General features: G+C 40.7%; 1 protein-coding gene across 20 annotated transcripts in view; it reads left to right on the forward strand.

The window, feature by feature from the left end:
- Positions 1–13,672, forward strand: part of LOC108247393 (ankyrin-3) — a 94,767-nt gene that overhangs the window by 27,334 nt on the left and 53,761 nt on the right. For 19 of the 20 annotated variants that reach the window (XM_037980743.1, XM_037980742.1, XM_037980730.1 and 16 more), the window contains exons 5-14: positions 365–463; positions 5,008–5,193; positions 6,219–6,242; positions 9,150–9,248; positions 10,422–10,520; positions 10,591–10,689; positions 10,785–10,982; positions 11,616–11,714; positions 12,154–12,252; positions 13,496–13,594. In XM_037980743.1, coding sequence (XP_037836671.1) covers positions 365–463; positions 5,008–5,193; positions 6,219–6,242; positions 9,150–9,248; positions 10,422–10,520; positions 10,591–10,689; positions 10,785–10,982; positions 11,616–11,714; positions 12,154–12,252; positions 13,496–13,594 — 1,101 coding nt within the window. The remainder of the gene's footprint in view (positions 1–364; positions 464–5,007; positions 5,194–6,218; positions 6,243–9,149; positions 9,249–10,421; positions 10,521–10,590; positions 10,690–10,784; positions 10,983–11,615; positions 11,715–12,153; positions 12,253–13,495; positions 13,595–13,672) is intronic. The other variant, XM_037980749.1, reaches the window with a different exon arrangement.

Consider the following 13,672-nt stretch of genomic DNA (forward strand, 5'->3'; position numbering starts at 1 on the left):
CAACTCGAGCACATTGCTGCCCCCTATATGTCAGGAGGACAAATAACACCTTTTCTGTTCAAATTGCCAACCCGCCACAGTGGCGTGTGTGTTGATCAAATTCACCCGCCCCTTCAAATATTTACCCGCATTTGGCCAGTGGCGGGGGCTAATATACACCCCTGAACACATCACCTGATCTTTGAACTCAATATGAATAAAATCTTCTGTGTTTTACTGCAGCAACATGGAGCTTTGGAAACCCTTCTCTTCTTCAAACACAGATATCTGCTCGTTGTTGTAGATATTTAGATGTTTAGATTGAGACGTTTGTCTCGGATGTCCTCTAACCTGACGATCTGATCATTTTGTTTGTTTTTTCTAGAATGGCTTCACGCCGCTCTACATGGCAGCTCAGGAGAATCACCTGGACGTGGTGCAGTTTTTACTCGACAGGGGCTCCAGTCAGAGCATCGCCACCGAGGTAAAAACACGAGGCCGAGCAGACGATAAACGGCTCCGGTTTGTCCCAGCGCTCGTCTCTCCTGGCTGTGTAATTAAACTGAAGCATTACGACCTGCAGGTTTCTCTACCTGCGGCGCTTTTAGGATGTGTGATATACAGCGCTGTCATCTGCGAGGGTCAAAAGGGTAGTTTTCTTGGATTGAGGTGGTGCTGGTGGAGGAGTGAAGATGGAGTCGGCAGCAGCTCAGCGATGATGTGACCTTGCAGCCGCCTCCCTCCGGAGGAATCTGTGGTGGAAACGTGTCGACAGGCGGCAAACTGGCAGCTGAAGTGTGAAAAAAAACACACTTATATCATCAAATACATCCAATTCTGCTTCTGCTGTCAAATATTTACCTCACAGCCTCAAAATGATTTATAACTGGTCCTTGTTTGGCTCAAAATCCACTTATTTTTCCTTAAAGAAGAAAAAGGAAAGACGATTTTAGGATTTAAAATGTTTCTACATCATAGTAGACATTAGTTTTCATTTAAATTAAAATGCCCACAGGTTTAGATTTCAAAAGTAAAAAATAAAAATAAAACTCAGAGGTTAATAAAAGCATGTTTAAGTTGCCTTCACAGTAAAAAATGAAGATTTTATTTTGAAAAGCTCTAATATTTCTGAAAGATACGAGTTTGGTCACAAACTCATAGAGCAAGTAGGAGATTTATTTATTTAATGACTCAGGGATTAAATTTTAATTAATGACACTTACTTTGTGTGCAGATCTTTTTTATGATTACCGTTTTTATTTGTTTGTTTAGCATCCATTCCAGTAGATTTTCTGACATTTGGGTTATTTTTAGTTTAAAAAGTATTTTTGTACCTTTCTTGTTTTTTTAAGATGGCGTTCAAAGTTTATTTTACTACAAACCTGCAAACAAACTGTTGCATTTAGTCAAGATTTTAATCAGAAAATTGTGAAAAAAGAGCTGTTTTTCTTTCTTTTGGATAAACTTTATTAGCAAAACTTCAGTAAACATGATAAACAAATCAAAACACTGAACTTTGCTCAAATCAAATATATTTTTTATATTCAGATTTAGAGATGGACAGAAAATGTTTTTAACTTTGAGTTTAAAAATAAATAAGACAAATTACAACTAGAGAAATGTATTTTTCTGCAAGAATTCAGTTTGAATCCCGAGTGCCAAATAAGAAATTTGCTGAAACTGAGTGATTTAAAGCTAAAGGAAGCAGAACATCAGCTAAAAGCTAAAGGAAGCAGATGCTTCTGTTTTTATTTACCAAACAGAAAAGGTTCAACCTGAAACTCAATCAAAGCCCTGAAGAGTTTAAATAAATCTAAAAAAGATGAAGTTATTAACATATAAAGCTTGTGTTATCCTTTAGTTTTCTCTGTTATCATCATAAATACACTTTCATTTCCTCACGTCGTCTCCCAGCGCTGCTCGCAAATGTTGACATTATTTCTGAAAGATTTGAAGTCATTTTATGAAAAGGAGATGTTCACTTTTATTTGGAAACATTGTTCAAAGTAAAGAACGTGCTTTAACTGCTGGGGACTATTTTCAGAGGCGGACTGATACACATTTGCTGCTGCTGTGGCAAAATAAGAAGCATCAGGCTTTATATATACAAATAATTATCATTTTAGGATTGATGTTTTGGTTTTGGTTTGGACTTTCGGGTCTGTTGAAATGTGTTTATTCAAGGAGACAGAAAGAATTAGCTAATTATAAAACAACAACCTGAACTGAAGCTGCCTGTTTGTCGTTTTTTGGAAATAACTGATGTTTTCAGAGCTCCTTGTTTTCCCCTCCGTTTCCCTCTATTGTTCCTGTTTCTGTCTCCTCCTCCCCGTTCTCCTCCTTTCACCTCCTCGCGGTCTCCTCCGGTGGGACAGATGGTGAATAATTCATGCGGGGAAATCTATACCCATGTTGGAAGCATCTCCATGTGTTTAATAATTCATGTTTAGGCATTTCAGCAGAGCTCGAGGCAGAAGAAAACAGAATTCCTTCTTTCCTTTTACATTTTATATTATTTTAATCTGTTTATTGCAGGAATGTTTTAGTTTCTGCATGTTTGTTTAAAGGTGGATTCAGGTGCTTATTTCTCCTGCAGTCTAATTACTTCTGCAGACTTTGTGCTATTTTAGCTGTTTGTATATCCAAAACCTTTGGCTCCTTCAGGAGATGGCTGCTAGGAATTTTGTTTTTTGTAACTTTTATACATTTGAAAATTTTTAACCCATAGAATTGCATACCTTTAAAACCATTGTTGTTGAAGTATTTGCCTTTTTATACAATTATTTTAGTTTTTAGCTACCGTACTGCTGCTTTAGCCTTTAGTTACTGTTCTGCTACTTTTATCTTCCAGCTAGCCTTGTGCTACTTTAAATTTTAGTCTGCTTTTGTTTGTTTTTTAGCTAATGTTCTGCTTCTTTTACCTATGACGGCTCAGTTTCAGTAGTTTGTCTCATTGCTGATTGCTGTGGGTGAATCCGCCGCCTCACGTCAGGTTTTCAAAGCGTGAGGATTAAAATAAAAAGTTGCTCTTTGCCACCGTTCTGTTTCCTGTTCCTGTCATCGTCTGTCGGTGTATTTTTAGAGCGTCAGGCTTGCTTTGGGTCTTTTTCTGGACTGGGTTGGCTCTCCTCGTTTGAAATCCTTAAAATCAGCTAATTTTATGCATCGGGATGGGTTTGTGTTCCTTTGGGTGTGGCTGTGTGTGTGTGTTTGTGTGGAGAAGCTGCTCAGGTTTTTTCTGTTTTGGTGTGTGGGTGTGTGGCGATCATCCAGACGGAAACACGCCTGTTCACACAAACACAGTCTGTGTTTTCTTACAGGCCAGAGGAAACCTTTCCTTTTCGCCGATGATCCGTGGAAGCCGCTTAAGGCTCCGTCACACCGCGTAAGAAGTCGGTTCTCGACCACGTGGTTGGGAGACGTTTGTTTTTGCTCTCTCCCGGGAAGCTAAAACGGGTTTCTTCCCGCCTTGTTTTGCTGGAACAGTTGTAAAGACGGCTGGATTTTTCTGCTTCACAGCGGAGCAGCAGAAGCAAAATGGCTCCATTAAAGCTCATAAACAGCTTCTGACCAATCACACGACACTTGGCTCAAACCGCTGTGACAAACTGCGGCCCGGGCCTCGTGTCATGAAGGGGGCGAAGCTGCTACAAGAACAAAATGACCACGTGACACGGAGGATGACAGCAGCTTGACAGACTCTTGCTTTTTGTTTATAAGATACTCTCAGATAAATAGTTGTTTTATTGATGTTTTTTGTCTTGAGAACCTCCCAGGTCTGTTTTACATCAAAGTCTTGACGCCCATATTGCTGAAGAAACTATTCACTAATAGTCAGTTTGAAGTTTCTGCAAAGATCTGTCTCCTTATATCAGATCTTTCTTTGTGTAAAAAGTTTAAAAACTGTCTTCATGCAATCATTCAGGTTTTTTTTTCTTCAATCTTCAGCGTCTTGATTGATAAACCTGAAGTTTCCCAACAGCTTGTCTGATATTTCTGCCCTTCGGTCAGGTAGAGTCAGGTGATTCCAGGCATGATTTTAGGACTGGTGAAAACAGAAACCTGGGTGTTAGTTTGATGAGGACAGGTGCTTTGATCACCTACCACATGATGTTTTATTCAGTTGTCGTGATCAGTGAAAAGACATTTAAATTTACGGTCTCCAGTCCTGGTCCTAGTGGACCACTATCCTGAAAATTTTGGTTGTTTCTCTGCTCTGACACCTGATTAGGATAACTGAGGGATTAACGGGCTTCTGCAGAACTTGAATAGCAGGGAAACACATAAAACATGCAGGATAGACGCCCACCAGGACCAGGACTGGACGCCACTGCTTTAGAGAAAAAGACAGCCCACTTTTGTGTTTCTGCAATTTTTTTTCATGGGACTGAAATGGAATGCAGATTATGGTGTTATTAGGGGTTAGGGCCTTTTGGCCCAGGGCTAGGGTTAGGGTCTACTCATGGTTTAGGGGGTTAGGGCTTTTTGGCCCTGAACTAGGGTTAGGGTCTCCTCGTGGTTGAAGGGGTTAGGGTCTTTTGGCCCAGGGCTAGGGTTAGGGTCCCCTCAGGGTTGAAGGGGTTAGGGGTTTCTGGCCCTGGGCTAGGGTTAGGGTCCCCTCAGGGTTGAAGGGGTTAGGACCTTTTGGCCCTGGGCTAGGGTTAGGGTCTCCTCAGGGTTTAAGGGGTTAGAAAGCACATGAATACCAACATGTGATGCCTGTGGCGCAGCCCTGCTGCTGACCCTGAATGTCTCTCATCTGCCTACCTTTCAGACAGCAGAGGCTTCTGTCTGAATTATATGACGGACCTTTACTCAGCGACGCAACAGCTGCAGAACGAGAGCAGCTAACCACTTCAAAGCACTTTCAGTTTTTTTCAGTAGCAGAAACCAAAGAAATCTGCACTGCAGTGTTTGAAAGCACACCAAGTGAACCATGGATGCTTGAGATAATAGTTTAAAGGGAAAATAGAGGTGCCTTTGATGAGGACAGTGGGGTTAAAGTGTATCTGCTGGTTGTGTCTGCAGGACGGTTTCACTCCGCTGGCGGTAGCGCTGCAGCAGGGCCACGATCAGGTGGTTTCCCTCCTGCTGGAGAACGATACGAAGGGGAAGGTTCGCCTCCCGGCGTTGCACATCGCTGCACGGAAAGATGACACCAAGGCCGCCGCCCTCCTTCTCCAGAATGACCACAACGCAGACGTGGAGTCTAAGGTACGGCGTCTCCGCCTTCACCGCTAAAAAAAAACAGTCCCTGGAAGAGCGAGATGCAGAACGACCTTCTCTTTGTTTATTCAGACTTAACACTTCCTGGTGTTTCCTCTCAGTCATAAATGGTTTCATCCTTTCATCATCAACACTGTTTTTATTTTTCCTTTATGAATAAAAGAACCTAAATTTTTATTAAAATTTAAAAACCCTTGTTTGCTCTGCATACAGTAGGGATGGCGCAATTTTCGATTGGATCGACTGTTGGCGATTGAAGGGTTGGATCGTGATTGGTTTTCAAACGGCGATCTTTATTAAATAATTACACGCCTTGACTTTTATATGCACCCTTTTCTGTAATTTAAAATATTTTCATCATCATCGCTGTCATCTGTGCAAATGAGGGAACCCTGACCCTTTTTTTTGTTTTTGATGACGTAACTTCACACGCCCTATCAGCCGTTTGACCACGATCATATGACCTGAAAATAGGGACGGTTTCCCATCCCTAACATCCAGTAGGTCCAAATTCACTCATTTTTTTTTCTTTCCTCCTTTTTGTTTCTGTTTGGAAGGAGTTTTTATGTTTCCTCCCTTCTGAGAACTTTATCTCCCACTGAAACTCCCCCTGCAGCCCTGATTTAAAACCTGAATATCATCAACGCAGACGTGACGATTTTAGACCTTTTCCAGTTTGGTTTAATATGAAGGAAGCACTGAAGTCCCGATCACATTAAAGGACCTAAAACTCTGTAATTTAGGTCTTATTTTAGTCTATAAATAAACGCAGCTTATTGTAGAGACGGGTTCGAGGTGCCGTCCATCTTTAAGTTGTGTGAACTTCCGTTTCCTTTTAGTTCCTTCTGTTTTTCCTTGTCCTCATCCATCTGACAGCTTGGTGCAGCCATGTCGGTGTTGCTGTAGTTCTTGTTGTGATGCACTAACCACCCCCCCTCCCATTCTCTCTTCCTCTGCGGCTCCTCCTCCTATCTCCTCCTCCTCCTCCTCTTTTCTCCCCCCCTCCCTTCTAGATGATGGTGAATAGGACAACAGAGGTACATCTTCTTCTCTGCTTCTCCTCCCCTTCCTTCCTCCCTCTTCCTGCTCCTCACTCATGCAAAGCTTTCTGTCTGCTGGCATGAACACTAAATGCTGGCATGAATGCTTTTGCGTCCCACCTGTGTTCCTGTTTTTGTTTTTCACATTTAGGCGTAGCTTTGTGTGTATGCAGCCGCTTTCTGCTGAAAGAATCAGAACTTCACTTATTTTAAGTGGATGTATTTACCTTTTCCTTCCCTTTTTGTTTTATGTTGGCTAGTAGTTTTGTTTTAAAGCTGCCTAAATAAGACCTATAAGTAAGTTATGGTCCACCTTTGGCCTGAAATCACAGCGTTGACTTGTGGCTGTGTTGGAGCCACATCTGGCCTGTATAACTCACAGAGGAACTAGTTATTCCTAATAACTGAATTAGGGGTTTAGTTTTCGCTCAGATGCAATCGATGGAGCATAAAATGAATCAGCTCTTATCCAATTAAGAGAAATTAATTTGGAAATTGAATAAATTTGTATTTTCACAGCAAAAATTAGATTCACACATGAATATTTCTACGGGTCATTGTAAGTTTATGCCTGAAATTAGGTTTTGCATGGTAACAAATTACAGATTTAATGTAAAAATGCGCGTTTAAAGACATGAAGTTGCTGTTATGTTGATTTCACTACTGCATTTGCTTTGAACGGTGCTAAAAATGAAAAAATAAGAAGCTTTTAAAGTAAAAAATAGTCTTTTTTTGTTGGTGTGATCAGGATAAATGAGTATGATGACATATTTGGGTTTTTGTAAAACTCAAAGAAAAATCTCAAAACGTTTTGACGTCATGCATCGTTTCTTATGTTAGACATTTTTAAATTCACACAAATTTGTGATATCACCTCTGATAGTGTAAAGTTATAAATATGTTAAAAAAAAGAAAACTTTTAAACTAAAACCTCAGTTTTCAAGAAAACAGTCAAAAGTCTTAATAGATAGAAGATGTAAATCTGGATTTTCTCCAATATATAAATGGTAGAATTGCAGAAAACAACACAAGTTTATGAAAAACAAGCCTTGTAAAAAATAAATAAATGTAATAAAACCTGTGATAACGAGGAGGGAGGTGCGGCGTGGCTCCATCGGGTCGCTTCTGCCAAGTTTTTCATGTAAATCTGACTTTCTTTGGGGAATTTCTGAGATTTTTCTCAGAATTTTGCTCGTCCCGTCTGCTCCTTTCATTATTTTATTAAAATAAAACAGCCCTAAAACGTAAATAAGTGTGTTCCTGATTGCTGCTTTTTAAATCAGTCTGGTACAATGAAGCCATTTTGGTGTCCTGATGTTTTAAGGACAATTTAAGCATTTTTTTTTTTCTTTAAATTATTATTTATTTTTACTTTAGATTAGCTTTTAACTAATTTAGATGCATGTTTTACTGCATGGACGGTTCCTGGAGACTCTGTCAGATGAAAGCATTTCACAAAAGAGAATCTTAAAAAACAATTTAAACAATAAATCCCAAGTTATCTACTTGGAATGGATTTCATTTGACAGTAGCCTAAAGGGGTAGTTCAGATCTTTTGAAGTGGGATTCTGGGGCATGAACTGTTAATGTCTTACCTGTTTCAGAAAGCTTTTGTTTGGAAAATAAAGTTTAATTCTGACTAAATTAACAAGCTAACAGCTAGTCTTAAAACAGATTTAGTCCTTATATTTAGCTAAGTTTCTCTTTACGCAATTATTTACGTGGAAAGTTGAGATTATTTGCAGCAGCAGCATCAGCTGTAGCACCTCCAGTGCAGCTTCGTGCAAAATCTTTATCATCCTTTTGTTTTTATAACTGTGTATTATGATCTTTATGATGATTTAAAGGTTTATAAAAAAGCTTTTGCAGTGAAACCCTTAAAGTTGGAGTTGTTTGAAAACAGAAGCTCGTTAATTCCGTCAGACTTAAACCAGATTTCATCAAGTTAGGGTTGTTTAAACAGCTATCTACAGCAGGTAAGATATTAATAGCACATGAAGGATCTGAACTATCCTTTTAAGGTGCTTGTTTGTTTATATTGTGTACGTTTATTCTACCCACAGCTCTAAATGGAGTCAATTTGTGCTCAAATGATTTAAATGAAGTTGATACCAGGGCTGCACATGAAACTACAGGGATATTGTTGAAGAACCCACATTTTCCTCTTTTCTTCTTCTGCTCTTTCGTCTCGACGCCCATTTGTTAGCTTTAGCATCTTTGGTGCTAACACCTAATCAATCAACCAATCAAAGGCAGTAAGAGTTGATCAGATTGGCCATGGCCAACATACGGCATGCAGAATATAACAGCCTATGATTCTTTACAGGCCAGGAGATCTTTTGTGATATTGATGTTACAAACGTTGATTTTGACGCCAGTTTTTGATTTATTCTGCAGCCTCCACATCAGCTGTGTGTGGAAATATAATAATAATTTATTTATATTGCTTTTAATTAGTTAACAGCAAGTTAATTCTGGAATTCTTTTTGTTAAGGCAATAAAAAATGAGAAATTCAATGAATTTGAGCACCGATCGGTAAAACACGATGTATTTATTGAACGTAGTTAATGTTTAAGGAGATAAATAATGTTCTTGTCTTGTCAGGTGCAGCATGAGTGCTCGAGAACCGCCACTGGTCCTGACTTTCTCTCGTTTTTATTGTTTAAAATTAGACTAGTTTACCCAAAAAGTATTGCAGGAGTTTAAATCGAAGCCCGTTAAAAGCAACAGTTTAACTCTACCGCATGTTTGCCTTCTGCTCCGCTCGGCCAGCTCCTGTTCTGTGTAAAGTCCCATCATGCTTTGCTCATGGCTCGTAATGAGACAGGCTTGCTTTCTTTCTTTCTGCCTCTTTTATAAACCGTTCTCTTCCTCCTCCTGTGTGTCCATCTCGTCCCTCTCAGAGCGGCTTCACTCCTCTCCACATTGCGGCTCACTACGGCAACATCAACGTAGCGACGCTGCTGCTCAACAGGGGGGCGGCCGTGGACTTTAAGGCCAGGGTAGGTATCCCGCTTGCTGTGCAGGGTTCGATTCCTCAGCTGCTCTGTCCCTTTCCACTCTCATGCAAATCCTTGTCTTTTTGGACGCTGGAGACTGAAGGAATGTAGAGTGAATCTGGAGGGTGGAGGCCGCCATGAAAGGCATACGCATTCCTTCGAGAAATGATAGTTTTGTGGATTGTTTGAACAAACAATCTTCGGCTGTAATTGTTCTGCTGAGAAATGATTTCATGAAACATGCCTGATCAAGAGCTGACCCTGCAGGACTGAGTCTCCTTGTTTAAATCACAAAACTTAAACATTGTAGTTTATCTAGAATCAGCCACACAAATACAAGTTTTAGCCACATTTACTTAAACTGAACTTACTGGGCCATAACTTAAACCAACAGTTTATTTTTCTGCTTTTAAAGACTTAAGGGGGGAAACGTTGGTGCTGTATGTTGTGAAAGTCTAGATTAAAAGCAGAAATGTATCTGTAGATTTCAACATTTAATGATGTCTTCAAAGTGAAGTGAAGTGAAATTTATTTATATAGCACTCTTCAGCAGCAAGGCGATCCAAAGTGCTTTACAACAACAGAATCAAATACAGAGGTACAGAGAAACATCCTAATCAATATAATGTATAATCTAAATGAAATCATGAAACTAAACATATCTAAACATGAGCTAAAACAGTCAAAATAATAGCTAAAATACTTTAAATGAAATCATGATGAAGTTAAAGCTGAACTAAACAACTAAAATAAACTAAACTAAATGTGCAGGAAGGCTAAATAAGCTAACATAAGCTGAAACATGACAATGCTAAGCTAAGGGTACTTGACTAAAAGTACTTTAAAGTACTAAACTAGTCCACCTAAATTACTACACCTAATTTCTTTTATTTAATGAACAAGTGGAGAACTAAAACGCCAACAAAAGAGCTGAAAATGTTGCAGCTGAGCTGGTCATTTTCCTCTAGAGGGGGACATGTAGCCGTTTTCCTTCAGCACTGAAAAGACTCCATTGTTCTCAGTGTTCAGACATGCAGGAAGGATTAAAATCCCAGAATCCTCGGAGCCTCATCAGTTACCAGATGAGACGAAACCTGGAAACACGGATGTCCCCGTCATCGTTAGGTGCTGCAGTTGTAAGTTTTTTTTTTCAGTGTTGCTTCTCCTCCTCTGCAGAATGACATCACGCCGCTGCATGTAGCATCCAAACGGGGAAACACCAACATGGTGCGCCTGCTGCTGGAGAGAGGCGCCAAAATCGATGCACGGACCAAGGTTTAAACTCAGAAATCTACATTTTATTGAACACTGTGTTGATGGTACTGAGTCCAGACCTGTTTGACAGGACGGTCTAACTCCGCTCCACTGCGGAGCCAGAAGCGGCCATGAGCAGGTGGTGGAGATGCTCCTGAACAGAGGAGCTCCAATCCTCTCAAAGACCAAGGTGCTCCGTCAGCTTCTCTCTCTTCCCCTCCTAGATCACCTAGTTGCTGAAAATGGCTAACTTAACTGAGACTTTGCCTCATTTTCCCCCCGCAGAACGGTCTATCTCCGCTCCACATGGCAACGCAGGGCGACCACCTGAACTGCGTCCAGCTGCTGCTGCACCATGAGGCGCCTGTGGACGACGTGACCAACGACTACCTGACGGCGCTGCACGTGGCCGCCCACTGCGGTCACTACAAAGTGGCGAAGGTCATTTTGGACAAGAAGGCCAACCCCAACGCTAAAGCACTGGTGAGGAGAAGGAAGTGGGCGGATTTTTCATGCAAAAACGTGACATTAGGTTAAGACTTTCTAATCAAACTTCATTTTCTTACTTAGCTCTATTGTTAATATTTGCATCTTGCCAGTAAGTTTAGAAGAAAAGACAAAGAGCAGGACAAAGAACAAGAGGGAAAATAATTAGGAAAAAAAGAGTTTTTATCACCCCAGCCAGTTTTCTGACGTAAGAGAAGGATCTGCGCTCTGTAATGAGAAAAGTCTGGGTGTGGTTAGAGCGCTGGGGTTTATAGCTGGAGAGAATAAGGAGGGAAAAAGGACATGGATTGGAAAATGAAGTCATACAACTCCGCAAGAAACCGCAAAGTAACAGAGTGTGGGAGGTGGGGCGTGCACAAGTTGAGTTGTTGGGAAAAGTATCTATTTTAAAACCGGGTCGTTTTTATAGCTTAGGGGGAAGTTGATTGTTTCCACCCGTTTGCCTGGTTTTCTACAGAAGGTTTAAAAGAAAAACATAAAACTTATTATCTTTTCCACTTTTTTTTTCCCTCAACCAGCTCTGCAGGATCGACAGAGCCACACGAAATGAATTCTTGGGACTATTTTTATTCCTTTTAATGGATTTATTTTTGTTTCTGTGCATCTTAGAATGGCTTCACTCCGCTGCACATTGCCTGTAAGAAGAACAGACTGAAGGTGATGGAGCTGCTTCTGAAGCATGGGGCGTCTCTACAGGCCGTCACGGAGGTAACGGTCTGTGTGTGTGTGTGTGTGTGTGTGTCCTCTGTGTGATTAATCTACAACCACAAAGTAACTCAAACACATTATCCCAGCATTAAATGCTGAGCAGCTTCTAATCTGAAAGTTTGCAGATTAGCTTTTAGATTTGGATTCAAAATAAACAGGATTTTCTGACATTAGAAACTGGCTGATCATTCAGTTTATTTTGAATCAAAAACAACTTTTGCAGGATCTCCAGCAGTGATTTTAAAGTGCAGTGACAGTTTCTCCATCCATCCATCGGGGAGTAAAGTTTCCTCTTTGTTCCACAACCTCTGGCACTTCATCCAGTTTCTGTTTCCATTTGTGATAATGTCAGCAGACATTTATTGTTTATGCTGTGTTTGCGAGTGTAAAACTAAAAAAGGTTTTGTTGAAATTTCCTTTCCCGTGTCTCGCTCTCCAGTCTGGTCTGACGCCGATCCACGTCGCGGCTTTCATGGGACACGAGAACATCGTCCACCAGCTGATCAACCACGGAGCGTCGCCAAACACGAGCAACGTGGTGAGTTCAGGGACTTCCACTCGAAACAAAAGGAGGATGAAATGGGAATGGACGGCATTTATTTAATTTCTTTTTTTAAAGTGATCACATTCACCCGTTTACATATCGATTCAAACATAAGCTTTATGTTTGAACCTCAGCTGCACAAGGAGGATTTCATAATATACTAAAAGAGAGGAAAGTTGTCAGAATTCTCCTGATGGTGACTAAAAAACAAAAAATGTTTTTGTAATATTTGAACACTAAGGATGAGTGGCAGTGGAGTGCCGTTTCTGTGTTAAAATATTTAGTAAAACTACAATACAAGCTTGTGGTTTGACTGTTTTTCCTTTTAATTTTCATAACTGAACTCATCTATAAAGTTTGTCTACTTCTATTCATGAGAAAATCAGAGTTTATGGTTGTGAGTCTGTAGTTTAGGCTCAGATGTAGCTTTAATTTTAGGTTTTCTGTAAACTTCTTGTTTCATTTGAATAATTTAGCTCTAAACATGTGAAAGGGTCTGAAACTTTAGAAGATTTAATGAAAGTGAAGATGTTAGCCTGTCCGTACATAGAAAATGCTGCGGTTTTTTTTAAATCTTATGCATTTATGGTTGCTTTTATGGCTTCATTGAGCTTTTTGGAGTTTCAGGTGATTCAAGGAAAACTTTGTCTTCAGCACCAACAGCTGATTTTTATTCAATAACAGAATTACCAGGAAGATAAATATGAATATAAATTCACCCAATCAGCAGAGAAGGTATTGTGTAATTTTAATGAAGTCTTTTTCTGTGGCTACAACCAGGTTTGGTTTGTTTAAAGTGCGTTCACAGCTTTTTTTACGAGCACAAAATTCTTCGAGGCGATTCCTCCGCCGTCTCCAGAAGTGCTTTAATTTGTGCCGAGAGCAGAGATAATCTGTTTAGGAGAAGATTAGGTTTATTCGAGCCATGCGTGCGCACGTAAGAGCCTCTTTCTGTCGCCCTGCGGGGCTCCAGGCTCTCCTACGGATCACAGCCAAGGAGGATGAGAGTCTGAAGGTCTCAGAGAAGAAGAAGTCAACTCATCCGCCCCAAAACGACGCTCTGTTTATGGCCACGTTACCGTAGAAACAGGAAATTAAGGGATGTCGTTACAGTGTGTGGAAAGTTGTCTGACTCACTGGTTTTCCTGCTTCTCCTTCTCTGAACACAACCTGGGAGGGCTGTTCAAACCTTTGAATTAACTCTAATAACCCGCCTCTCTTTCCCGGTCTTTTTCAGAGGGGGGAGACGGCGCTGCACATGGCGGTGAGGGCCGGACAGTCCGGCGTGGTCCGGTATCTGGTTCAGAACGGGGCGCGAGTCGACGCCAAGGCCAAGGTAGGATGTCGCTGTCAGCCACAGCGTTTTCACAGAGGATGTGAGTCAGAGCACATGTTTCAGAACCAGAACCACTCC

Source organism: Kryptolebias marmoratus, linkage group LG17 (genome assembly GCF_001649575.2).
Source record: "Kryptolebias marmoratus isolate JLee-2015 linkage group LG17, ASM164957v2, whole genome shotgun sequence".
NCBI lineage: Eukaryota > Metazoa > Chordata > Actinopteri > Cyprinodontiformes > Rivulidae > Kryptolebias > Kryptolebias marmoratus.